This window comes from Eubalaena glacialis, chromosome 9 (assembly GCF_028564815.1).
Source record: "Eubalaena glacialis isolate mEubGla1 chromosome 9, mEubGla1.1.hap2.+ XY, whole genome shotgun sequence".
NCBI classification, from domain to species: Eukaryota; Metazoa; Chordata; class Mammalia; order Artiodactyla; family Balaenidae; genus Eubalaena; species Eubalaena glacialis.
In genome coordinates this window covers 34853135-34878914 of record NC_083724.1, presented here as the reverse complement: position 1 = coordinate 34878914, position 25780 = coordinate 34853135, and the positions used below count along the sequence as shown (strand labels likewise).

The window sequence follows — 25780 nt, the reverse complement described above, 5'->3', positions numbered from 1 at the left end:
TCGAGCCGAGCAGCCACCCGCGACGCGTCGCCGGTTTAAGCGCAGTGCGGGGCCGCGGCCGGGGGCGGCGGTAGTGAGACAAGCGCTGCGCTCCAGCCCCCTTTTCCCTCCATGGTTTCTCTCCGCTCCCGTGAGTAACTTGGCTCCGGGGGCTCCGCTCGCCTGCCCGCACGCCGCCCACCGCCCGGGACCGCGCCGCCGGCCTCTGCTGCTAGCAGACCCCGTCTGACGGCCCTCGCTGCGCAGGCTGGGACGCCTCTCCCCCCTCCGCCCCCGCCGCGGAAAGTTAAGTTTGGAGAGGGGGGAAGAGAGAAACATGGACATGAAGAGGAGGATCCACCTGGAGCTGAGGAACCGGACCCCGGCAGCTGTAAGCAGAGCCCCCTTCGGGCGCCCTCTCCCCCGATGACTTGCATGTAATGGTGGCCACCTGCGGGGCCCCGACAGCGGGTTCGCCGGCCCGGCGCGAGGAAGAGCGCAGCTCGCGGGCTCGGACGGGGAAGGCGGGCGGGCGCGGAGGGGGGAGCGAGCGCGCGGGGATTAACTCTTTGGCACCCACGGGCCCCCGCGGCCGTCTGGGGAAGGTGGTGGGGTGGGGAAAGCAAACTTTGAGCTCCTCGCCCGCCGGGGTCCTTTCCCGGAGGAGCGCGTGTGCGTGTGGCCGGCGGCAAGGGAGGGAGGAGGGGGTTGTGTAACGCTGGGAGCCATGTTTGCAGCCTCCCGGGATACGCGGCCGGGCGGAGGCCCGGCCTGCCGAGGAGCCGCGCGGCCAGCCGGGGCTGGGCCCGTTGCGGGCCAGGCCGGGCTCCGCGCGCCCCGGGCCGGCCGGGGAAGGGGCTCGGGCGGGGCGGGGGGTGGGCTCTTCCGACCAGGCCTCGCGGTTGGCGCCGGCCCGGCTAGGGCAGGGGCCGAGTGGCGAGTAGGGGGCTCTTTGCCTCTGAGGGGGACGGGAAGTCCCCTCGGGCGCTGGGGGGCTTGGGCGGGCATGGCCTGGCGCGCGCGGAGCGGGGGAGGGGCGAGCTCGGGCGGCGTCGGTGGCGCAACCGCCGCCCCTCCCCAGGCCAAGTTTGAAAAAAGGACGCGGTTCCCGCCATTTTTCAAGCCTAAAAATAAAACTTTCTCCCGCATTTCTCTAGCTTCCTTTTTGCCCCCCGGGCCTTCCCCAGTCCCGGCCTCCCAGGGCGGGCCTTGCTCGGCCCGGGGCCGCCGGTGTGGCGTAGGCGGTTTCTCCCTCCCCCCGTACCGCCGCGGCAGAGCCCGGGGGCCCCTGCCCGAGAGGCTGGCCCCTCGGTGTGGGCGGGCGGCGGCGGCTCCTCGCGTCAGCCGGGGCGCGCCACAGGCCGACACAGCGCCATGTTGGCGAGCGCTCGTCTCCCTCCGCCGCGTGAGCCGGCCTACTGGCTCGGCCAGCCGGACCCTGCCCGTCCGCACCGGCGGTGGCTGTGGGCCGCCGCTCCCCGGGCCGAGCCTGCGGCTTGTATGGTGCCCGCCTCGCCAGGGCTTGGCTCGCTCTGGATGGAGCCGCGCGCTCCGGCCGCCGCCGACTCATCTCTTGGGCGCGCTGCCGTCTCCCTCCCCCCTTCTTAAAAGGGCAACGCCAGGCGGCCGCCTCCGCCCCGGTCGAGCGTCGGGGATACGGGCGGGCCTCGGCTGGGCTCGCGGTCCGGGCGGCCTCTGTCCTCGCACGTGCTCCAGGGCCGCCGACCCAGGCCGGCACTGGCCCGCCGCGGCTGCGTGAGCGGCGGGTGGACGTTTAAGAATCGGCTTTTTTTTCTCTCCTGGCCCTCCCCGCGAACTAGAGCGCCTTCCCGTGGCCGGGTGCGGGGCCATGTTTCCTGGCCCCCGCGCGGGGAGGCCGTGCTTCTGCCAGACCCCTTTTTCGGGTGAGTGGCGTCTTTTGGCCCTGGGGCAACCGAGGGGAAGTCCTTCCACCTCGCCCCAGGCTGGCGATGGGCGCGTTTCGTGCAATCAGGGAGCTATGGGTAACAAGTTGCCAACTTGTGGGAATTCGTCAACCGGCTTTCCCTTGTGTGCATGAGGTTTTGAATCCCTGAGGTCTCCACAAATGAGGTGCCGGGTCGCTGCACCTTGTGGCCTCCCCGCTTGTCCCTGGAGGACCTCGGGGGGTGGGCGTCTCGACTCGGTGCTTTGGGTTTTTAAGGTTGAGGTTTGACCTCAGTGGTCCCTTCCGTCCATCAGTCAGACATTTTGTGTCGGCCACGTGCTAGTATATTGACCCGTTAAGCTTCTTCATACTGTAAAACTTGTAGAGTTGTGATCTCATTTTGAGGAGTTGTTAATTTAAGACGTTTGAATTATTACTGCGTAGTTCCAAATGAGGAGAATGTGGAGAAATTAGATTTAGCCAAATTTTCCAAAAGAAAAGTACACATGGGTCTTCAAAGTGCCTTAAAATCTGGAATTTGAATTCTTTGAGGGTGCATAAAGTGCTCTTAAAATACTCAGCTAAGAGCACTGTTGCTCCTTCTGGGAAATACAGCTGGGCTAGTTGTATGTGGAATTTGTATATGAAATAACTAATATATTGCTTTTTAAAAACATATATATGTGCAAGCGTTAATTTTTCAAGAAATCATCTTAAGCCTTGCCCTTTTGCCCAAAACAGGCTAGAGTCGTGTGGCTATTTAATTTATACTGAAAGGTCAGTTTGTCAGTTGCAGTATTCACATATCAGGAACTCAAAAGCCACAGGTGACTAGTGGCTACTGTATTGGACTGCACTCTCCTACTGTAATCCACTGTTTTTTGTTTTTTAATATATGACCTTTTTTTAAAATATCTTGACTTTTTTTAAAATTAAATAATTTATTTTTGGCTGTGTTGGGTCTTTCTTGCTGCACGCGGGTTTTCTCTAGTTGCAGTGGGGGGGGGGGCGGGGGGCTACTCTTTGTTGTGGTGTGCGGGCCTCTCCCGTTGTGGAGCACAGGCTCTACGCATGCGGGCTTCAGCAGTTGTGGCGCACGGGCTTAGTTGCTCTGCGGCATGTGGGATCTTCCCAGACCATGGCTCGCACCTGTGTCCCCTGCATTGGCAGGCGGATTCCTAACCACTCTGCCACCAGGGAAGTCCGTAATCCACTGGTTTTATTAAATAAATATTTGAGTACCAACAGTATGGCAGGGCCTGGAAAAGCAGTGTGAACAAGGCAGAGAGCAGTCCCTTCCCTCCTGAAGCCTCAGAACCCAGTGGTGCCTGTTGCACTGTGCAAGTAAGGGGGCCTTAGGAGAGTGTCGTGGGAGCCAGCCAGGATTGTGGGGTAAAGAATGGCTCCCCTAGGGACTCTTACAGGGAGACTGAGTAGGAGTTAGGTTCTTAAGAGAGGAAAGCTCTGACCTTAAACTGAAGGTTTTGGGGGGTGGGGGGAAGCTGTAGGAAATTTTAAAATAAGAGTTTAAAAATGTTTTGCACAAAAGCATCATCTTTAAGGTAAATGAGACGTTCCAAGATGATTCTGAGTCAGCTAGTCACATGGCTCCATACGTCTGTTGTGGAGCCAGCTGTTAAAGAGTAACCTTGACCTCTGGAATCCTGCAGACTCTTGTCATTTGGGGAAAGAAGAAGAACCCTGTCTCTATTGAATGTATTGGTATAATGACAGGAGGCTCTTAAATGCACAACACAGTGTATTCCTTGGTTGACCTTGATGTCATCAAGTGAGATCTAAGACTGAGGAGGGTAAGTGGAGGCTTGATCATAAGTGTTTTTGTTTTAAGACCAGATGGGCTTTTTTTTTCTTCAATGGAATATTTTTTTAATAAATTTATTTATTTTTGGCTGTGTTGGGTTTTCGTTGCTGCACGCGGGCTTTCTCTAGTTGCTGCGAGCGAGGGCTACTCTTTGTTACGGTGCACGGGCTTCTCATTGCGGTGGCTTCTCTTGTTGTGGAGCACGGGCTCTAGGCACACGGGCTTCAGTAGTTGTGGCACGCAGGCTCAGTAGTTGTGGCGCACGGGCTTAGTTGCTCCGCGGCATGTGGGATCTTCCTGGACCAGGGCTCGAACCCATGTCCCCTGCATTGGCAGGTGGATTCTTAAACACTGAGCCACCAGGGAAATCCCCAGATGGGCTTTTATTGTGAGTGTGGCTTTTTTGTTTTTATTTTATTTGAGGGTTTGAAGAAGACCCTGGTAACACTTTACTTCTTGTGTTCTTTAGCCAAAGTACATGAGACAGACCAAGATAATAGGTTCCATTTTACCTGTTATAAACCGGTATGCTCATTTCCCTAAGGGGGTGACTCATAAAGAAATATAATAATTCAGTTTTTTCTAAGTCCAAAACACCTCTTTATATAAGAGGTTTGTTCTCATAGTGGAAAAAATGGCTTAAGATGGCATTTTAAAATAATCTTCAAAAAGAACAGTGATCACTGTTTTTAAATATAGGCAAGGATAGGAAATATTTTATACAAAACATTGTGTTGTCAGTTATTTCACTGAGAGCAAATTGTATAGTACTAGAACGTACCATGTATACCACAGAAATTGGTGGTGTTGTCAGATGTGAGAAGAGACATGCAGTAGCGAGATATAGATATTATCTATATCTAAATTTGTAGTTTAGATATATTCCAGAATTGGAGAAAATACCTGTTCTTTATGTGAGGCCCTAATCTTTCTATTATGCCAAACAAGCCACTGATAAGAGCACCTCATTAACTATGAATGTAGGGGTATCTAACCTTGATGTTAGCTCTGTTCCAGTCTTGTGTTCAAAGTTAGAAAGTCATGCAGTTCTTGTGATTTACAGTCAATGCCCCTGTGGAACACTGGTGGGCTGTATGCTAGACTGAGACATTTCATATCCCACAAATAAGAGTAGTTTTTCCTTAGTCCCAATTTACTAAAAAAAAAAATTAATTTTTAAAATAACTAACGTGAGGGGACTTCCCTGGCATTCCAGTGGTTAACACTTTGCGCTCCCACTGCATGGGGCGCGGGTTTGATCCCTGACTGGGGAACTAAGATCCCACATGCCGCATGGTGCGGCCTTTAAAAAAAAAAAGGAAAAAAAAGACAACACAATGTGAGAAGAACCTTTCCCCCAACTTTTGGCATTTATTGTTGTGTCTGTTATGATGTGATTTTGAGCTCCGTGGGGTATTCTAATTGGTTGCATAGCAGCTAATTGGGTTCTTTTCCTTGTATAAGGAATACAGTCTTCATTGAAGAAAAATTTGATACAGATAAGCTAAAAAAATAGTAGATATAGATAAGGAAAAATTTAAAAACCCAGAAATCTCATACACACCCATCCTACCATCTAGACATTCTGGTGTATAGTCCACGAGAATGTTTTTTTCTAAACTCAGATCATGCTATTATTAATGCATATAATATCTTGTTAAAATATAGTAAACATCTTTATCTTTCTCTGGCACAATTTATTATTTTACAGCCTCATTGTTAACATCCACATAGGTCATAATTTAACCATCCCCATTAGGTGGTTAGAAGGTTTTTTACTGTTTTAAGTAGTATTGAAATCAATATTTTGTAATATGAATCTCTGTCAAATTGCTTTCTAGAATGGTTCTCCTCACCAGTAGGGTATGAGTGTTTCCTTCCTTCATACCAACAGTTCTGCCATCCAAACACATTTGAGAACTGCTAATGTTCTATTCTACTGTCATTTTGCAAACATTATTTTAAAATAATAGTAGGGTGGAAGGTTTGAAGACTGGTTAACTCAGAAAGATGGAAATTATCAAGGGTGGCAGGAGTTACTTTCCACATTTTTGGACATATTTCCACATATTTCACTTACTATAATAATCATGTATTTTCTAACTAAAAAAAAATTGATAACTCAATGATTTTTAATCCTCTGTATCTTCTTTTCCCCTCTTATAACAATTATAATTGATGGTTGGGGAAGGTCACTCAACCAGTTACGGAAAATTGATTTTCTTTTTTTTTAAAGAGTAGCTAGGGGGGCTTCCCTGGTGGCACAGTGGTTAAGAATCCGCCTACCAATGCAGGGGACACGGGTTCGAGCCCTGGTCCAGGAAGATCCCACATGCCACAGAGCAACTAAGCCCGTGCGCCACAACTATCGAGCCTAAGTTCTAGAGCCCACGTGCCACAACTGCTGAAGCCCGCGTGCCTAGAGCCCTGCTCCGCAACAAGAGAAGCCACTTCAATGAGAAGCCCGCACACCGCAACAAAGAGTAACCCCTGCTCACCGCAACTAGAGAAAGCCCGCGTGCAGCAGCGAAGACCCAAAGCAGCCAAAAATAAATAAATTAAATAAATTAAAAAAAAAAAAAAAGAGTAGCTAGGGAAGTAGGAAATGAGAGCAAGTTGGAGGGGATGAAAGGAAAATTCCTTGATCTCCTATGGGGCTCCTAGCCCCAATTCCTATAACTTGGTTGCCATATATTTCAAAATTTGCATTGAAAAACTAGAGTATCAGCTTTGCCGATAACTATCAAAAACAGAAGTTGAATAGGAAACAGTTTGGATTTTTTGTCTTTAGCTCTTAAGTGTTTACCTTAAATTAATGTTTGAGAAAAAACTAGTTTAGTTGGAAGATGAGGGATGAAGAAGAGTGAATTTGGCCCCCAAAGTTAAGTCATCTTTCTTCAATCAGAAAGCCTGTTAACTCTGCCTTGGATCAAATAGCTCCCTAAGTTGTGCCCACAAATGTACAAGTGCCTGCCCAACCTTGCCTCCTGGGAGGATTTGGGACATAAGGAGGAAAAACTAGGGCTGCTTTTTCTTGATTAGAACCTCCCATTTATTCTGGGTCTAGATTGGGATGCCATGGTATTATATGTCCCCCACCCCATGTACCTTCCCTTGTAAGGCAGTCTGGATCCCTTCACCCTCAAGAAGGAATTGGGGGAGAGGGGAGGCTTAGTTATCTCAAATGCTGCTGACACAATGCCTGAGAGCAGACACCTTTTCACCAGGGTCCTGTTTAGAACTTTAGACTGGCTAGAAGGCTGCTTATGGCAGGCTTTCCAGACCTGTCATCCTTGGGCACAGCCCTAAGTGGACCCTCCTTTGGTCTCTGCTTTCTGCAGTAATTTCCCACAGTGCTCTGTGCTTGTTTGTGGCTCATCTTCTTACTGTGCCTCTGGAACTTTGTTCTGGGGTTAGCCCATTTCTTTACTACGTGCTTAACCTTCCTGGAAAAGTCTAGGGACATGATTTCACTTCTGAGCCATACAGCCCAGCCCTTGCCTGTACTCACCCCAATAAATTCTGTTGCCTCCTACTCATGGAGAAAATTAAAGGTCTCAGGTGTGCGTTCCCTGACTTCTCACTCTCCCACTTATAAACTTACCTGCACCTATACCCATCCTAGCCATCTCTTCTCCATAAAAGAGCTGCCCCATCCTCAATAAGAGTAGAATAACATCTCATTTTTAATAACTATATGCAAATACATAGAATTTCCATATGTCAAGAAAGGTCACAAAAAAGTGTTGAGAGGGATTGGTTGCCATTTTAAATAAAGAACTCAAAACTCAGAGACTCTAACGTTCATATTTTTTTTCACCTAGCAATAGATTGTGAGGAAACAATCCTTATTACAAAAGAAATTTCACATAAAAAGATAGCATGGCATTATATATAATGAACTTGGAAACATGTTCAATAGGGAGGAATTGTAATTTATGGTGCATCCATACACTTTAATTTCTTTAGCCATTAAAAATATTTATAATTGTTAAAATATGCTAAGTAATATTGTTTCATCTTGCTGTATTTAAAATATACAAAGACTGAAAAAAAAATACCAAAGTATTAAATGACAAACAGCAATATGCTTTGCATTAATGTGATTATGCTTATGATTAGAAAGGAGGTTCTCTTCATACCCAGATTTCCTCTGTTTCATCATCTGCTCATTCCCCTACAATCCTGACACAAACCCAAATGCCATTTTTTCTGCATTTAACAGTTGTGAAGGCTCCTTCTCATACTGGGGTATGGTGGTAACTAAAATAGACATGACCCTGCCGTCATGAAGCTTGATGAAATTTCAAGGCTAGCAGTGACCTTTTTTAAAAATTATTTTATTTTATTTTTAATATTTATTTCTTTATTTGGCCTCGCTAGGTCTTAGTTGTGTCATGGGGGATCTAGTCCCTGACCAGGGATGGAAGCTGGGCTCCCTGCATTGGGAGTGTGGAGCCTTAGTCACTGGACCACCAGGGAAGTCCCTAGCAGTGACCTTTTTTTTAACCTTTATTTTTTTTAATAGATTAATCTCATCATAGAAATGTTAAATAAGGTTATGGAAAAGTCCCCCAGCCAGTCACTTTCTCTCCCTGAGAAGAATATAAGAAAGTGAATGTGTGATATGTGACATAAATGAAAACATTTTTTACATTTTGTACCTTTTTCATCATACACTGTATCCTGGAAATGAGTCCTTTGTTGATGGACAGTTACATTGTTATCCAATTTTTTTCAGTCCTTTTTTTTTCCCCCCTCAGTAACTTCTTATGCCTTATTTCATAAACCTTTCTAGGTGTTTGAAACTAATGCTTCACCTTTGGGTACTACTGATTCTTCTCAAGTCACCTTTGCAGGATCCCCCGGGTTCCATCCTTGGTTCTCTTCCTAGGAATTCCATCTTTTCACTACTGTCTCTGCCCTGATGACTTCCAAATACAGAACTTAAACCTAGAACTCCCGTGAACTCCAGACCCTCATGTCCAGCTGCCTGGGGATACTTTCACCTGGACTTCTCATGAGAACTTTAAACTTGGTATTCTTCGTGGTATTCATTATATACCTGCTCTCCCCCCTACCCCATCCCCAAAGCTGTTCCTTCCTATTTCCATCCAGCTACATAGTTCCCATTTCTTTAAATCAGAACATCAATTCCTCTCCATCATCTTTCATACTCAACAGATTTGCAGATTTGGACCACTTTAACATCTTTTTTTCCCTCCCAATTTCTCCTTGCTTCCTATTCGGCTATTTGGTTCAGCAGACTTGTTCTAACTCTTCGATGACTCTAGTTAAAGCGGAATTTTACCAGTTGAGAGAAATGTCCAAGAGGTACACCCATGGGCTGGGAGGCAAAATGACTATCTAAATTCCTCCTTACTTGGCTTTTAGCATATTGGTGTCATTCTGTATAACGTTTTTGGATTCTCTGTCAGATATAGTCATAGAAAAGCCCCCAAATCAAATAGAAACATTTAGTTGTATTGCAGTATACTACTTAGGTTGGTGGGTGATTACACTTGACGTTTTTTTTTAAATGATTTGCTGGTTTTACTCTTTTTTTAATAAATGTATTTATTTTTTATTTATTTATTTTTGGCTGCGTTGGGTTTTGTTGCTGCGCGTGGGCTTTCTCTAGTTGCGGCAAGGGGGGCTACTCTTTGTTGCAGTGTGCGGGCTTCCCATTGCGGTGGCTTCTTTGGTTGCGGGGCACGGGCTCTAGGCGCACGGGCTTCAGTAGTTGTGGCACACAAGCTCAGTAGTTGTGGCTCGCGGGCTTTAGAGCACAGGCTCAGTAGTTGTGGTGCATGGGCTTAGTTGCTCCGTGGCATGTGGGATCTTCCCGGACCAGGGATCGAACCCATGTCCCCTGCATTGGCAGGCGGATTCCCAACCACTGTGCCACCAAGGGAAGTCCTACTTTTTTTTTTTTTTAATACAAAAGAAATACATGCTTGTAGAAAACTTAGTACAGATAGGAATAAAGTAAATAGTAAAGGTCTTTGTCATTCTCCTACACCCTTTCCCAGAGGTTACTTTCTCAGTATTCACTATGCCCCAAGCACTACTTTCTATAACAGTTCTACTTCACAGATGAGGAAACTGAGACACAGATAGGTTAAGTGACTTGCCTAAGGTCACACAGGTTGTGAGTGGCAAAGCCAGAATTCAACCCTAAGCATCTGTCTCTGGAGCCCAGCTCTCCTCAGTCTACCTTAAGTTTTCAGATGTGCTAATTTTCATCAGAAGAGGAAAGAATGTCCGAGGTAGCTAGAGAAAAGTGGAAGGAAGGGAAGAAAGAAGCAAAAGATATAATGGGCCTGTATGCATCCTGAAAGCAAGGCTTCTGAAGAGGAAGTAGAGTAGTGAGAAGTAGTGAAGAAGCGAGCAAGAAGTTGTGTTGTGTGTGTCACTCTAAATCAGTTTCCTTCTCTGTAACTGAGGGGAGGGTATGGTGGTACAAAGAAAAATGAGTAAATTCTCCATAAATGTTAGCAATTGCTAGAGTAGTATCCTTGGATTTTGTATAAGAGAATGAAGAAACTACTAGCCCCTATTTTCATTTTAGAACTATCAGCATTTCCTTCTTATACATGCTTGATTAATGCTAATAAACGTGTTAGATTCACTGCAAGAGTGCCTTTGGCAGTTAAAACTAATTTGCATCAGTGTAAATTTATCAAAACGTGTTTAAAACTTGCAAGTTTCAGAGTCAACCACAGAGCAAGAATGGCAGTAGGGATTATCATGGTAGATATTCACACAGTAGACTTTATTAAATAATCAGTATTCACAATCTTCAGATGTGATACCTTTGGATGGATTTGAATTCTGAATTTCAGGACCTCCAAATAAGGAGATTTTGTGGCCTGAAAAAGGAACCTAATGTCTAACAGTTCTCTCCCCTAGAAATACTTTCTTACATGTAACACAAAATGATCTTTGTTTTGAATTAAGGCCTCTTGCATCTTGATCTTTTCCTAGTGTCAAAATAATCTTAGTAAAGATTAATAAGACCAAAAGTAGAAATGCATAGTCCAGAAACCTGTAGCCACAATCTCTTAGTGACCTTGATGGGAAAAGTGAAGCTTTCCTCTTTTCCTTGTGTCAGTCTCCTGGGCCTTGAGGAAGACTCGGCCTAAAGGGGTTGCAGGGGTTGGGGGGGTATCTTCACTCCGCATTTGTAGTTAAAGCTGCCCCTTGCGGAACAGACTTGGGAAAAGGAATAAGGGGGATATCGTGTCTTCACTTACCTCGTAAGAACTGTAGTTTCTGTCTCTGGAAAGCAAAGAGTTTAAATCTTTATTTGTACCATGGTGTGACATTCCACCTTTGATATCTATTAGAATATTGTTACTAAAGGCTTAATCATTTTTCATTTATTTATAACTGTGACCTAGGTCTAAGTTGAGGCTGCCGCTATATGTGGGTGGTTTGGTGGGTATTTATGGTTGGAGTTTTTGCATTGTGTTTTGTTTTCTGCATGTTTTTTAAAGCTTTTCTTCCCCACTTTGTCACCCACAGGTTCGAGAACTTGTCCTGGACAATTGCAAATCAAATGATGGGAAAATTGAGGGCCTAACAGCTGAATTTGTGAACTTAGAGTTCCTCAGTTTAATAAATGTAGGCTTGATTTCAGTTTCAAATCTCCCCAAACTACCTAAATTGAAAAAGGTAAGTGCTTTTTCTTTAACAGTAGAAGAGAAAACCATTCTGCGGAAGGGAAAAATATATGATTCTATCTGTATGGAAGCATTTAGTGTAGCAGAAAGCATATGGCCTTTGGAACTGGGCAGATCTGGGATTGAATTCCAGCTGTAACATTTTCCTGATGGGTAAATCTTACTCAGGTTACTTAATCTCTCTAAGACTCAGTTTCCTCATCTGTAAACTTGTAATACCACCTGACCTTGCAGAATTGCTATGATGTTTGGAAATAATACATGTTGGGTGCTCAATAAATAGTTATGAAGAATAATTATTTTGTGAATAATTTATTACCTCTTGTTACGAATCTGTTGCTATGATGTTAACTCGTATTGTTCTTAGTATGTTCTGGTTTAGGAACCACAGGTGCCTCCCACTCTTCGTGTTTTATGTTGATTAAGGGAGAATTGAAGTATAGACCTTCCAAATTTGTAGTCTGTTATTTCAAACACATTATGTAATTCTTAATGACTAGGAAGTTTAAAATGTGTTGTGATTGACTGCAAGAGTTCATTTTAACAAAACTGCTGTACTTCCCTATCCTAGTTGACGGCCCATTGTTAGGGCTTTATTGGTCTAATTATAAACCAATCGCTATCCCCTCTAACAACTCCCCCCCCAAAACAAACAAACAAACAAAAAACCTCAAGAAAAATGTTTTTTTCATGTCCTTGCACGTTGCCCTGTCACAAAACCCCAGAATGTCAGAACTGGAAGAAACTTAGATCTTCTAGCCTTGTTTTACAGGCACAGCAGTAGACCCAGAAAGGTACAGTAATTTGCCTAAAGCCACCCACAGAAGTGGTTAGTACTGGAACCAAAGCTAGAACCCTTATCTTCCTATTTGCTAACCCAGTATCTTTTCCATTACATACAAAAATGTTTGTGGTCATGGCAGTGTTGCAGAATTCTCCACTGTTTACCTAATCTCTTTATTAGGGAGTTTAAGTTGAACCTTCATCTAAAAAAGATACACATAGAAAACTGAAATCAAATTGAGGCAAAGGACAGGTAGGCTGTTCCTGTAGCTTGCTTGCTTGAATTCTGAGAGGGACTTGTTTTTTTGGTTAAGTACGTGAATTAAAATCCAGAAGTGCTTTTTACTTATTTGCCTTTTTTAGGTAATAAATGCTCAGGAAGTCCTCATGAGTTTCAGGGCGACCCTCCTATCAGAAAGAATTCTGTTATGTTTAAATTTGTAAATCTTATTTCTTTTTTCTGACAGGCATTTCCTTTAGAGGTTCAAGTGTAATCCTTTTATGTTTGCATAGGTTATTGTGACATTGGAAGCTCTGATAAGCCCATAAAAAACTGATGGCTTTTTAGCCTGTATCTACATAAACTTGATGCTAGCAGGTCCCTACTATGTGTTTTGTGTTCTGTTCTACTTTTCTAGCATCCTGGTACATTTTCCTGAATTACTATGGTCTGTGTACTATCACACATATTCAGAAAGTCAGTGTATCAGTGTATCAAATCCTTCTGCAGTCTTGTTAATCACTTACCTTGTAGGGTCAGAGAGGGAGGAATAGAGATATCTGTAAACCAAACTTAAAGGCAGATTGGGTGTTCTCACAGCTGATTTTCTTCCTACCCTAGAGTACAGATTTTTTTTTTTTTAACAAGAAACAGGTTCTGAAAGAAATTTTGGTGTATAAATATCGCAGGTTTCCTAAATTTACACATTGATTTCATTTCAAAATAAATATGCCACTAAATGCTTTGGCAGATTGCCTTGTTATCTCTACTCCCTAAGATACTCATGTTGAAAGGATGTGAATACTACATATGTCGATATTCTAACCAACCAAGAGAAATTTTAGATATTTTACTGGACTGTCCCATCAGAAGGAAAAAAATGTATTGAAATGTTGCATTTTTCTCTTCCGAAATGCTTAATAACACCAAAGCAGCAGACTTAACTGTTTTTTAAACTCATTCTTTCAACGAATATTTAAATTTTTAAAAGTTCCTCCATTCTGCATCATGTACTTCATTTCATTGCATGCCAGACTAAATTACATAAGTTGTCATGCTGTGCTAGGTACATAGCATAGCGGGGAGCACATTGAAGCTAGCCTGACTGGCTTCAAATCATAGGTTCACCGATGTAACAGCTGTGTGGTCTATGGGCACTTATATAGTCTCTTCATAGTTCATTTTTGTCATCTGTAAATGGGGGTAATAATTCTACCTACCCCATAGGGTGATTGTGAGATCAAATGAGTTCATGGATTTCTAGTGCTTTGAACAGTGCCTGAAGTACTATGTAAGGGTTAGATACAGTTACCATTGTTGTTGTTGGCAGTTAAAAGAGAATTGAAACTAGCTGTCTGGCCTTAGTTTTCTTCATCTGCAAAATGAAAAGTTTGAATTAGATGCTCTCAACCATCTTATTTTTCCAGGCTCCAATTTCTTTCACTCTAAGAGTCCAATATTCCTTGGTGAAGGCTCATTCCTTCATTGGCATACCACTTGCTGTGCTACTTGACCTGCAGCTAAGAAATTAGAAATTAGAAATTAGCCTTACAAAGGCTAGTGCCAGGTTTGTGCAAGAAGTGTCCTCTGGGGAGTTGGTTTCATCAGCTCTGAAGCTGTTGCCCCAGTCCCTTTTTCCAAAGTCATGGAGCTTCTTTAAGGGCTTGTACCATTCCTGTAGCCTTCAGAGCAACATTCCCTGGTGGCTTCCAGATGTAGAACCCCATGGTGAGCCAGCACTGAACAGAACCAGATTAGGTTTCAAGTGGGCATTGTGAGCTTTGCTTGGCACACAGAATAGCTGCTTAGAATGCACAGACCATTTACCCTTCCTGGCAGGTATAGAGTATTACAACTTCTCAAAGAATTCTAATTTGCTTTGACCCACTTTTTAGGTTAGAAAATGTATTTGCTGATGTTAGGGGCCAGCAAACTGTTATAATTAGCAGCTGGTTAAGAAAATACAACTCTTCTAATCCTAACATGTCTCTACTTCCCAGAAGTGTTCCTGGGATCTGTAAACTACTTATTTGGGTTTAATCAAACAAAATGAACACACATGCCCTAATAAAAAATAGAGATCATTTGATCTTGGTGTTTGAGAACTTTATTCGTTATTTATAACACTTTAATGATATGTGTTTCTCTGTGTGTATTTGTGTGCTGTGTGCATTTTCTCTTAACAGCTTGAGCTCAGTGACAATAGAATCTTTGGAGGTCTGGATATGTTAGCAGAAAAACTTCCAAATCTTACACATCTAAACTTAAGTGGAAATAAACTGAAAGATATCAGCACCCTGGAACCTTTGGTAAGTGATCAAGAATTTGAAAACCAGGACTTATTGGTCATTTTCATTTTCATATTTCTTTATTGTGAGGGAAATAATTGGAAATAATAATTGACTGAGGAAGTGGTGGTTTTTTATAGTACTTCTTATAGAAAGAGTCCAGTTTTAAAGAATCAGGGCCTCTTCAGTTATACGTGTTCCTGTGACTTTGCTCTCCCTCCCTTATTATTGTGGTAGCTTCCTTCAAAGGGGAATTCTTTTCTTTTTTGTCCTTTTTAAATGTCATATATTAACTATAGCCTTAAACATTTATCTTAAAATTGTTTCCCCAGACTGGCCAGACTGTTCTATATTATACTTTTACAGAAAAGGCTGTTTATATTGGGTGACATATCTGATCTGTAGATGGAACAGGCCAAGGGCAGCTCCAGTGAGTTTTAGGTCTTCTAATTCATGATCTTGTGCTGTAGCTGGATCACTGTTGCCTAAAGTTTTGCATGGGAACCCCCAAATTCTCCTCAGTCTTACATACTGGGATAAGCTATGGAAAGTTAAGTGCCAGTTGGGTTATAGACTTGCTGTGTGACCTTGGGCAAATTGCTTCTTCTCTCTGGGCCTCAGTTTCCTCACTTATGAAGCAGGAAGGATAATAATCCCTGCCTAACTTACCTCACTTAGGAGTTCTGAGAATAAAATAAGGTAATGCACTTACTTTGCTTTGTAAGTTGGGAAGCTGTGTTAATGGGGGTCCAGTCTAGTGGAACTTGTAGTGACCAGAAAAGAGCTTCTGGAGGCAGGGGTTAATGCAGGGTAGGGGGTAGCCCCACAGCCTGTTCTCTTTGGCTGCCACCTGGAAATTCCTATAATTTCAAGATTGTTAAATGACTTTTTCCCCTAAATATGACATTCTATTCATAGAAGTAGAATTCTATTTTAATAAGGCTAATGAAACTCAAACTTGTTTCATATCACCCAAAGAAGTTTGTGGCAGCTTTCTGGGTTTTTTTTTCTTTTTTTTCTGTTATACATAAAGTCAGTATTTCCATCTGACTTAACTTGCAAACATTAATTGGGAGAGGGGCTATGTAGCAGATAGGAGCTGTCTTTCAGGATCCAGCAGAGCAGAACCCAAGAGGATAAGGCATCCTTCTGCTATTTCTATCTTTTCTGATATCACAATATATTAAAATATTTGCACTTCATATCATTTGTACAAAATGTGCTGTTGATATTTCAAGAGAAGATAGAGTTAAATTATGACTTTTAATAAAGAGGATTTCCTGCTAAAACTATAGGGTCTTTTCCCTCCTAATAGTAATTGAGGCTCTGCTCCAATGTAGATTTAGTCACTGTTTACCGAGTCCCTTTGTTTTTATGTTTCATTAAGTAGACCACATTTAGCTCATTTCTCATAAATGTTGGGAGCCTGTTGTTCACCTTTGCTCCATGAATTTTGTCCCCTTTTTTCTGTTACCAGTTCACTCAGATACTTGGGCTCCCTCCTTTTTCACTAGTTCTGTTTTCCTCCAAATCAATCCCCATTTCCAATGTTTAAGCAAACATTTATTGCAGTTTGCTTTATTCAAGGATGTTAACATTTGCCCATTGTATCCTCATGTAATGCAGAGAAGAGAGAATGTCCTCCTTTTAGAAATGAGGAAACCAAGTTTAATTACTCAGCAGCTGCAGAATAAATGACGAGTAGGGATTCAAATCCAAGTCCATCATTCTTTCCACTACCCTTGGGACCTGTTCTTCTCTTTTTAACCTATAAATTTATTCCATACCCAAATTGACCTAAGCTGGGAGTTCCAACAGGAGCACTAAATTAAGTGCTGATGGTCTCCCAGTCCCATGGGGTACTCTAAGCCTTTATTGTTTGTGTTAATGACAGGCTATCAATTTAGGGTCATTGTAAGCACAGGAACCCCTTCTCTTTAGAACAGAGCACCAGGCAGTACCTTTCCATGCTAAATCACTGGCCATTGCCTAATTCTCCTGGCAGCCTTAGTCTTCTTTGATGTTTCATCAGAAGCTTTTGTCAGTGTCCTAGCATTCAGAGGCAGAGCAGAAGCAAACATTGTGTGGGAGTTGTTCCTGACCTGCTCAGTGATTTATTAGGGCCCTTTGGTGGCTATGAAAGTCTCAATCCCCTGGGGCAATGAAGTATAAGAAAAATAATCATTATAATATTTACCGTTTTTGGAGGATCTTCTATGTACCATACACTGTAGTGGATGCTTTATGTATGTTATCTCATTAGTAATCCTCAACATTTCTATAAAATGGATAGAAATAGCATGGCCCTCATTTTACACATGAGGAAGCTGAGGCTTAGGAGAGGCTGAATCCCTTGTCCAGAGTCACACACTTGGCTAGGGAGTGACAGAGCCACAGTACCACACACCCAGGGCTGTCTGGGAAAGGCTGAGCTCCTGCCATTCTCCTGAACTTTCTATTCAGATTCCTGGGGGCGCTAGGTGGGTCTCCTGACATTATAACTTCAGGATAAATAAAACTGTAAGAAAAGGTGAAGGGGGGAAATGTTGGGTCCATTTTGACTTCTGAAAGTATACTTCAGTGGGGAAAAACACCATCCTCATCCTCATCAACCACATACATTTTGAACACCGTCTACGTTGAGCCCAGTTCTTACAGTCAATGCAATGATTGTGAATGCCTCTGCTTACTACAGGGACATTAATCGAGAGACAAAGAAGGCATCAATTCAAACTTCCTTGGACACCTTTTTTAAGAGACCTGGGCCATCCAAACCATCCCCCAAAGCCCTTCTAAATTCTAAGAAGGCAAGCAAAATTATTGTTAATAAAATGTTTAATGTTTATTATGGCTAGCCTATTAGTTTTAGGCCAAATTTCTGAAATGGTAGAGTTGTGGTTTTTTGTTGTTGTTGTTGTTTTTTTAAGCAGTATTTACACATTACATTGGGATCCTGAATAATCTGTGTGTAGTGTATTTTGGGCCTTAAAGCACAATTTTACTGCTTTAAACAATTCTAGAGTCCTACAATTATTGGGGGTTTTGGTGTTTATTTGCTTTCACTTCGTTTTCTAGCATACTGTTTGGCATGTCCGAATTATTCATAATGGGTCCTTTCTGAAGAAGTAGCAAAAAATGTCACAGATTCAGAGTTGCAGAAACAGGAAAGCCTTGGAGGCCCTGTGTACTAGGCTAGTTGATAGAATTAGAAAGCGGGCTTGGGGCACTGTTGAGCATTAAAGATCTGGAGTTATATGTATTTTTGCACATCCATTCCTAGGAAATAATGTTGAACAGTAAATGGCTCATTCCTTTGAGTGAAGAATTTATACTGAGCCTCTGGGAAAGCTGCCTAAATATACTCGTGGTTCTATCTTAGCTGGTATAGAGTCAGCCTTTCTGTGAAGAGAAAAGAGTTCTACAGTTGTCTGGGGTGGTATTTCAGCATTTTTTTCCCCCTTTGTCAAGAAGTCATACCTGGGCTTCTGGGGGTCAGGGGCTATCCAGTAGGGAACCTCATCTGAAAGCTACATGACAGAAAAGCAGTTCTCCCTATGATCAGAAGGGCTGGAGACAGCTTTCTTAAGACCTCAGTGTACTGACTTACATAAGCACATTATTGGATCCACAAAACTCTTGGATCACCGTACATTGGTGTTTTGAGGAGTACATTTGCCTGTTGCTGTAACACTGTGTTCCATGCTTGGCTCCATGTTCCCAAGGGCTGTTCAGTGAGAATAAAACCAGTGTGGGAACCTCTTTGATCAGGAAGACGAAGATTTGTGAGTGCAGGGATCAGCAACCCCTTCCTCTAAAGGACCAGATAATAGATCTTCTAGGCTTTGTAGGCCATGCAGTCTCTGTCACAACTACTCCACTTTGCCATTGTAGCATAAAATAAGCCACACATAATGCATAAACAAGTGAGTGTGGCTGTGTTCCAGTAAAACTTGGTTTACAACTACGGGAGGCAGGCCGGAGTGGGCCAGCCGGCTGTCATTTGCCAAGGTCTGCTTTAGAGCAGAGATTTTCAGATGATTTTGTAACTCCCAAGAACTACACAGATACCTCAAGTCCTGCAGACAAGGTTTTGTTTCATCTTTGTTTCTTCCCAGGTCCTTGTGAATGTTGAAATAGATTTCCCAGTAAAGCATCGAAGTCTTTAAACATCAACATTTATTTTTTTGCAACTTGCTTCATACAGAGATCCTCTCAGTAATTTTTTAGAGAATGGCAAACTTTTCTCTTGACTCAGAACCATTAAAAGTTAAATTTATGAAGCCGTATATCCATATGCCCCCCAAGCCCCTATTTTAAAAGGCACCAGGCCTCACAGTACTTCACATTTTGTGTTTACTCTTTATCGGTTTGCCCCCTCTTCTGCTCCCTATGAGGGTCTATTGTCACTTTCTGTTGCTGTCTCCTTACTTGCCTGTAATACTAACTCTGCCCTCTCAATCTCTTAATTCACCCTTAATCAAAACTTAATAGACCTGGTATTGAAATACTAGTACACTGATGTAATAACAAATGAAGATCTGAGTAGAATACGTGGACATTTTCCTATTCGCTTTGGCTGCTCAGAAAACTTCTTGGGCCAAGTTTTTAGATCTTAACTGTTTTAGATAGATGAAACTGAGGTTTCAAACAAAGAGGTATTACAACAAAACTTCAAGGTATGGTAAAATCAGAAGAATTTTACATCAGAAAGTTCTGGTAATAGTGTCAATCTTTTCCCCCAAAATTAAAAAAGAAAAAAACAGTGTAAAGTTTCTCTACTTTTGACGTTTCAACTCTGAGTCCCCCTTCTTTTCCCCCAGCTTGCACTGACTCCTGTCTTCCCAGAAAATATCTACATCACCACACTTTGTGCTTTACTAGGTTCTGTTCTCGAGTGTTTCCCATCTATGTCCCCAAGTAGAAACGTCAAGGATCTTGATGTTGATTGATTTGATTGAAAAATTTTTTTCCCTTCCTATTCTACCACCCCAGAGCACTGAAGACTGACTGCTTGATAACCCAGCAAGTTCTTATTGGTCATTTGATTACTCAAACATTAAAACCTAGTTTTGAACCAGATTTGTTAAAGTCTCTGTTTTGTCTCATATTGTAAAAAGATCCAGTTTTAATAAATATTTCAAATTCATATTTCTTAAGACTATTCATACTGCCAAAAGAAAACAGTTCTCTGAGAGGATAGAGGTAGAAGGGAAGGACTAATTAAAAATCTAGTGACCTAATATGAAGGTTACAAAGGACTTGAAATGTTTTCCTATGTACAAGGCTGAGTAGGTAGCAGCTAACTGAATTCAGAGCCTAGAATTTTACCTCTTTAGGAGATGGGTTTTGTTGCTTTTGTTCCTTTGGTTTAGTAGGTATGTTTCTTGATCCTTTTCCTCAGAAAAAGTTGGAATGTCTGAAAAGCCTGGATCTGTTTAACTGTGAGGTTACTAACCTGAATGACTACCGAGAGAGCGTCTTCAAGCTCCTTCCCCAGCTGACCTACCTGGATGGCTATGACCGAGAGGATCGTGAAGCCCCTGACTCAGATGCCGAGGTGGATGGTGTGGATGAAGAAGAGGACGATGAAGGTGAGTGGGCACAAAGCAACGTGCAGTGAACTTAATTTCTGCTTTCCAAAGGTCCTGATTAGACCACTGAATGGTCTTGCTATTGAGAAAAATAATTTATATCCATGCATATAGGTGTTCTGTTAAATTTGGAACTCTTAGGGCATTGAAGTCTTCAAATGATCAAAACAGAAAATGGTTTGTTAGCTAATTAGTCTTGAATTTGGAGCCTAGAGATCATAGACTGCTTCAATCCATTTTTTTGAAGTACTTGTGGTTTATGGTTTACTAAAAGGACCATTGCCTCAGGTCTCCTGCCTTTCTCCTAGCTGTTTCCCTTTCTTGGCTACTGCCTACTTACCCTTATCAACTCAGCTTTGTCAACACTTCCGGGAAGCATTTTATGATGCTGGAGACCTAGGTCCTTGTATGTGCCAGAGCATCCCCTTGTTTACCTCTTTCATAACAGTTGTCACTCTGCTATTCTTGTCCCTTCCAACTATGCTATGATTACCTTCTTTTTTTTTTTAATTAATTTATTTATTTGGCTGCGTCGGGTCTTAGTTGCGGCATGCAGGATCTTTCGTTTCGGCACGCCGGCTCTCTAGCTGTGGCTTAGTTGTCCCGCGGCACGTGGGATCTTAGTTCCCTGACCAGGGATCGAACCCTCGTCCCCCACATTGGAAGGCGAGTTCTTAACCACTGGACCACCAGGGATGTCCCTATGATTAACTTCTTATCTCTTTATTCACAGGGCCTAGCACTTGGTAGGTACTTGGTACATGTTTTTTACATTCAAATATAAATATCTTTCCTGCTTCGATATATGACTATAGAGTTTTAAAAGGTAATGATTTGAAAGCACTATGAATTGGATTCCATTTTTCATTAATAAAGGAAATAATTTCTAGCTATGACATGGAATTAGAATATACTTTTTATTTTTGACATTTGATCAAGGATTTTTACATCCTGTTATCTTTAAGAATCTTTGTATATTTTCTACCCAAACTATCCCTCCTGATTAGCTTGTGCTTTCCTTGCACAGTGACTTGTTTACTCTGAGTCACTCTTAGGATAAAAGGTTTCTCACCTGAGTGGCTTAGAGGAAGCAGAGCTATTAGTGTGATCACATCAATCAGAATGAAGAAAACTTATTCTCCTAGAATTCCTGATGTTGCTGGAATTTGCAGCATTACTGTATTTGAAGCATTATTTTTGATATCTCTTTAAAGATGAAAGTTTCTAAGACAGAAATGGTTAAGAAAAGTGGAGAACATCATCAGGCACCTCGGTTGCAATTAGTGGGGTAGTACTCTGGAAGCATTTTACAGTTTTGTTTTGCAGCAGGTTTGAGACAAGGCAAAAAGAGATGGGATGTTAGATGGTAAAGTGGACGCTGAATAGGATGTTTCATCTTGTTCCAAATGTTTACATCACTTAGTCCCTTCATTGCTGGTTCTCAGTTTTTCTTAAAAACCAGTCTGGTTGTCCATATTTAAGTCCACCTTAAATGGGTTGAGCAGCCATCCATGGGCAGGAGCCTGTAAAGAAAATTCCTTGGAGAGTGGAAGGCAGTTCTTGAGAGCAAGATCAGTCAGGCAACAAGTATTTGAGAATTTCCTATGTGCCAGGCTTTTAAAACTATCTAAAAATTGTTTTAAGAAAAAACAAACATGGTTCCTGTCCCTTGGAGCTTACTGTCTACTAAGAAGAGAAATGTTAAGTAACCATAACTAAATAATCACAAGTGAGCAAAGTGTGTGGTAATGGAGAAGCACCAGGTGTGTGAGAGCATAGGAGCTGAGACTGGGGGTCTGGGAAGTTGGCCTGAGGAAGTGATGTTTAACTGAGACTCAAAGGCTGAGCCAGTGTTAGCCACACAGAAAAGAAAGGGAAGAGCATGTGGGGTCCAGAGGCAGGAGAGAGCACAGCGAGCTCCAGGACCTGGAGAGGTAAGAACTAGTTGACGAGAGGCCTGCACCAAATGGAGTAGAGACACAGGACACAGGTGCCTTTCAGCCTGCCTGGCTACCACCACTGCCCCCACCCCCGTCCCCATCATGGGGTTATTATGGGTGTTTCCCAGGTTCCTGATTTGCACAGCTGGTTTGTGGTGGTACCCTTACCCCAGAGAAGGAGGTTGGTGGGTCTTTTTTGTTTTTTTTTTGTGTGTGTGTGACTTTTTACTATGGAGAATTTCAGACATAGACAAAGGTAGAAATAACAGTAAAACTAACTTTAACTTTCATGTTCCCATTACTGAGTTTCAGCCGTGATCTGTTCACGCCTGATATTATTTTACACACACACACACTCCTACCCACTTCTCCCCTTCCTTATTTTGAAGCAAACCCTAGGCATTGTATCATTTCATTGGTAAGTATTGTAGTGTACACTTGGTCCGCCAGGACTCCTGGACTCTGGATTTTATGCGGCTCAGGTCAAAGGGACTGAGCCTCAGCAACTTGCAAGAAAGGAGGTGACTGTGGTTCGTGGTTTTCCCTGACATTGGTGTGGCCCAGCATTTGTCCTGTGGACCAACCCAAAGCTCTCCACCACCTGAGTAGGTGTACCTTGTGAGACACACAGGGTATTTGATGTATTCCTTTTGGACTGTTTTCAGAAGGAGAAGATGAGGACAAGGAGGAGGATGAAGATGGTGAGGAAGAAGAGTTTGATGATGAAGAGGATGAAGATGAAGACGAAGATGTAGAAGGGGAGGAGGATGAAGATGAAGTCAGTGGGGAGGTCAGTGCACCTCTTGCTGCCCTGCTTCCCATTTGTAATTAAAATAAAAGTGTGGATTGTTTAAAAAAGAAAAGTCTTCTGAAGAAATTAGTATACTTGTAAATAGACTAATAGCAGTCTGATTAATTTAGCTCTTGTCCCCCTTTTAGTAAATACTAAATAGAATACTTACTGAATGCTAACTAGACAGTGCTTGGCTCTGCAGAGTAAGTTTTGACCCTTTAACTTTGGGAGGCAGCAACAAGTTGAGTATTCATTCAGTAGGGTGAGAAAACTGGAAACATTGAGAACTGATGGGATGTCCTCCCCTTTGTTGTATTGAAGTGAAGGGTATGTTTACCAAGTCTGAACTTCTTGTATATCCAGCTTAATGCAGTAAATGCATTATGTACCTGCTGTGTTAAAGAGTTGAGGATGAAAAGTTGAAGAAAAATGTGGTCCTGCTCTGAAAGAGGCAGGTAGTCTAATTTATGGGACAGGCAGTAATAAGTTATCTCTGAGGAGCTGAATACCATAGAAGGATAGGAGAAAGGAGTGACTTTGACCCTAAAGGGGACTTGTGAATACAGGCCAAGAAAATTAGACATCATCAAAAAACAAAAAAAAGTTCTTTTGTAGTACAGACGTAAGGCTGAGCATTTGTATAATCTCATAGGTGTCTAATGAAATTAAGTTTCTGAAAGAAGCTTTTTATGAGAAAGGGAATATGGAAATCTTTGTCCAAACCTGCTTTGAAGTTTTTAAAATTACTTCTGGAGTTATCCATTGTAAGTTGTATACTAATTAAAGATGTCTTTAATTAGTCTTTAATTAATGCTTACTTCTGAAAAGTGATTTTTAAAGAAAATTTTTAATCAAGCTTATTAATTTAAGAAAAACCAGCAGTTCTCAGTATATTAAAGTAGATAAAAGTAACGTTACAGTTTTCTCTTTGAACTGTTAAATTTAATTGACAATTCTTGTTTTTCTTCATACTTCTTAACTTGGCAGAATTAATCTAATAATGATATGCTATTTACCATTCTTTAGGAAGAAGAATTTGGACATGATGGAGAAGTTGATGAAGATGAAGACGATGAGGATGAAGATGAGGATGAGGATGAAGGTGGGTTAATGCATGCACTTTGGTCCCTCTTAGTTAAAGATCAAGGGGAATGTCCATTAATTTAGAATTTGAAATCACTGAGAAGAAAATAAAATGCGTTTGGCCCTGATGGTCTTCACAAGCACTTGTAAAGCCCCATTAGTGTGTGTGTACTGGTTCACCCACCTGCTCTACAGCAGTTAGTAGTGCCTGTATGAGGATAGGCGGCCCCAGCCTCAGTCCCCACATGTTGTGTTTTTAGACCTCATCGTTTGTGTTACTGTTAGGCATGAGATTTCTGTGTTTGGAACTTTTTTCATTAAAAAAAAAATCTTAATTGGATTTTAATCTTTGCAGGGTAGATAAATAGCACCTTTCTAGTTTTATTGGTGTTATTCCTTTCCCCACCACAACCAAAACCAGTGAAACATCTGTTTATTTATTAGAAAGTAGATTCTAACGCTTGTATAAGTTTCAGAGTACTGGGTTGTTTGCTGTGCTTTCTGTTGGTTCATACTTTCTCAGCAGCATCTTCTCTCTGTGCAAGTCACAGGACTAAAATTACTTTGGATACAGCAATGATTAGGACCTGGTCTCTGCCTTCAGGGAGCTTTTTGGAACACAATTTAGTGCAGATTTAGCTAATTTCGTTAAAGTAGCAATGAGTTTTTACTAGTTGAAAAAAACAGAACGATGTGTAGGTCTCTGTGTCTCAAATACTTAAGGAGTCTAAGAAATCTCTTTTTAGTTAATATAAACTTGCAACAGTTTGAGTCTTGCCATGTTCTAGGCTAAATACTTCGTGCTATTTCATTTAATCCTCAGAATAACCCTATGGAGTCAGTGCCATTGTCCCCATTTTACAAATGAGGAAATAGGCTTAAGGAGCTCCAGAGTCCTTGCTATTTATTTTAATAACTGCTAATGTCTGATTTGGGGGACCAACAAGTGTAAGAAAAATAAGAAACATTTGGTTAGACAGCAACTTAACTTGAGAAAACTGAGTTAACTTTGCTGTGATTTGAGGTGCTGCTGTGCATTTTACCCTTCTTGGTTCCATGCCTACTATTTATGCTTCTTAGAATTAAAACTTCTTAATTAACAACCTGTCGATTTGACCAAGCTTACATCATTTTTTATCTCCCAACCGTTAAAAAATTCATTGTTGTTACCTCTGTTAGCAATAATTAGGCAAAGTGAATGCCTTTCCAGTTGTCTCAAAATGAATTTTTATTATTGTACAGAAGAGGAAGAAAGCGGGAAAGGTGAAAAGAGGAAGAGAGAAACAGATGATGAAGGAGAAGATGATTAAGACCCCAAATAACCTGCAAAAAAAGAACTGTTCAGTATTGATTGGACTGCTCACATGGATTTGGTAGCTGTTTAAAAAAAAAAAAAAGTAGCTGTGATACAAACCCCAGGACACCCACCCACCCAAAGAGCCAAAGAATAGTTCCTGTGACATTCCGCCTTCCTCCATTTAGTCCCTCTTGGAAATCCACCACCAAGCTTGGGGACTTCACCCCAACAAAATTGTAAGCATTGTTAGGTTTTCGTGTAAGACTCTTGCTGTAGCGTGGATAGCTGTGATTGGTGAGTCAATGGTCCGTGGCTGCCAGTTACACTGAGATTGTAACAGCATTTTTACTTTCTGTACAACAAAGAAGCTTTGTAAATAAAATCTTAACATTT

The 25780-nt window shown here is 42.2% G+C and overlaps 1 protein-coding gene across 1 annotated transcript; it reads left to right on the top strand.

The window, feature by feature from the left end:
* Positions 1-25780, top strand: ANP32B (acidic nuclear phosphoprotein 32 family member B). The gene is made up of 7 exons (XM_061201111.1): positions 1-370; positions 11235-11384; positions 14582-14704; positions 20085-20274; positions 22880-23004; positions 24034-24109; positions 25333-25780. The coding sequence occupies exons 1-7, from the start codon at positions 317-319 to the stop codon at positions 25398-25400; spliced, it is 786 nt and encodes a 261-aa protein (XP_061057094.1). The 5' UTR covers positions 1-316; the 3' UTR covers positions 25401-25780.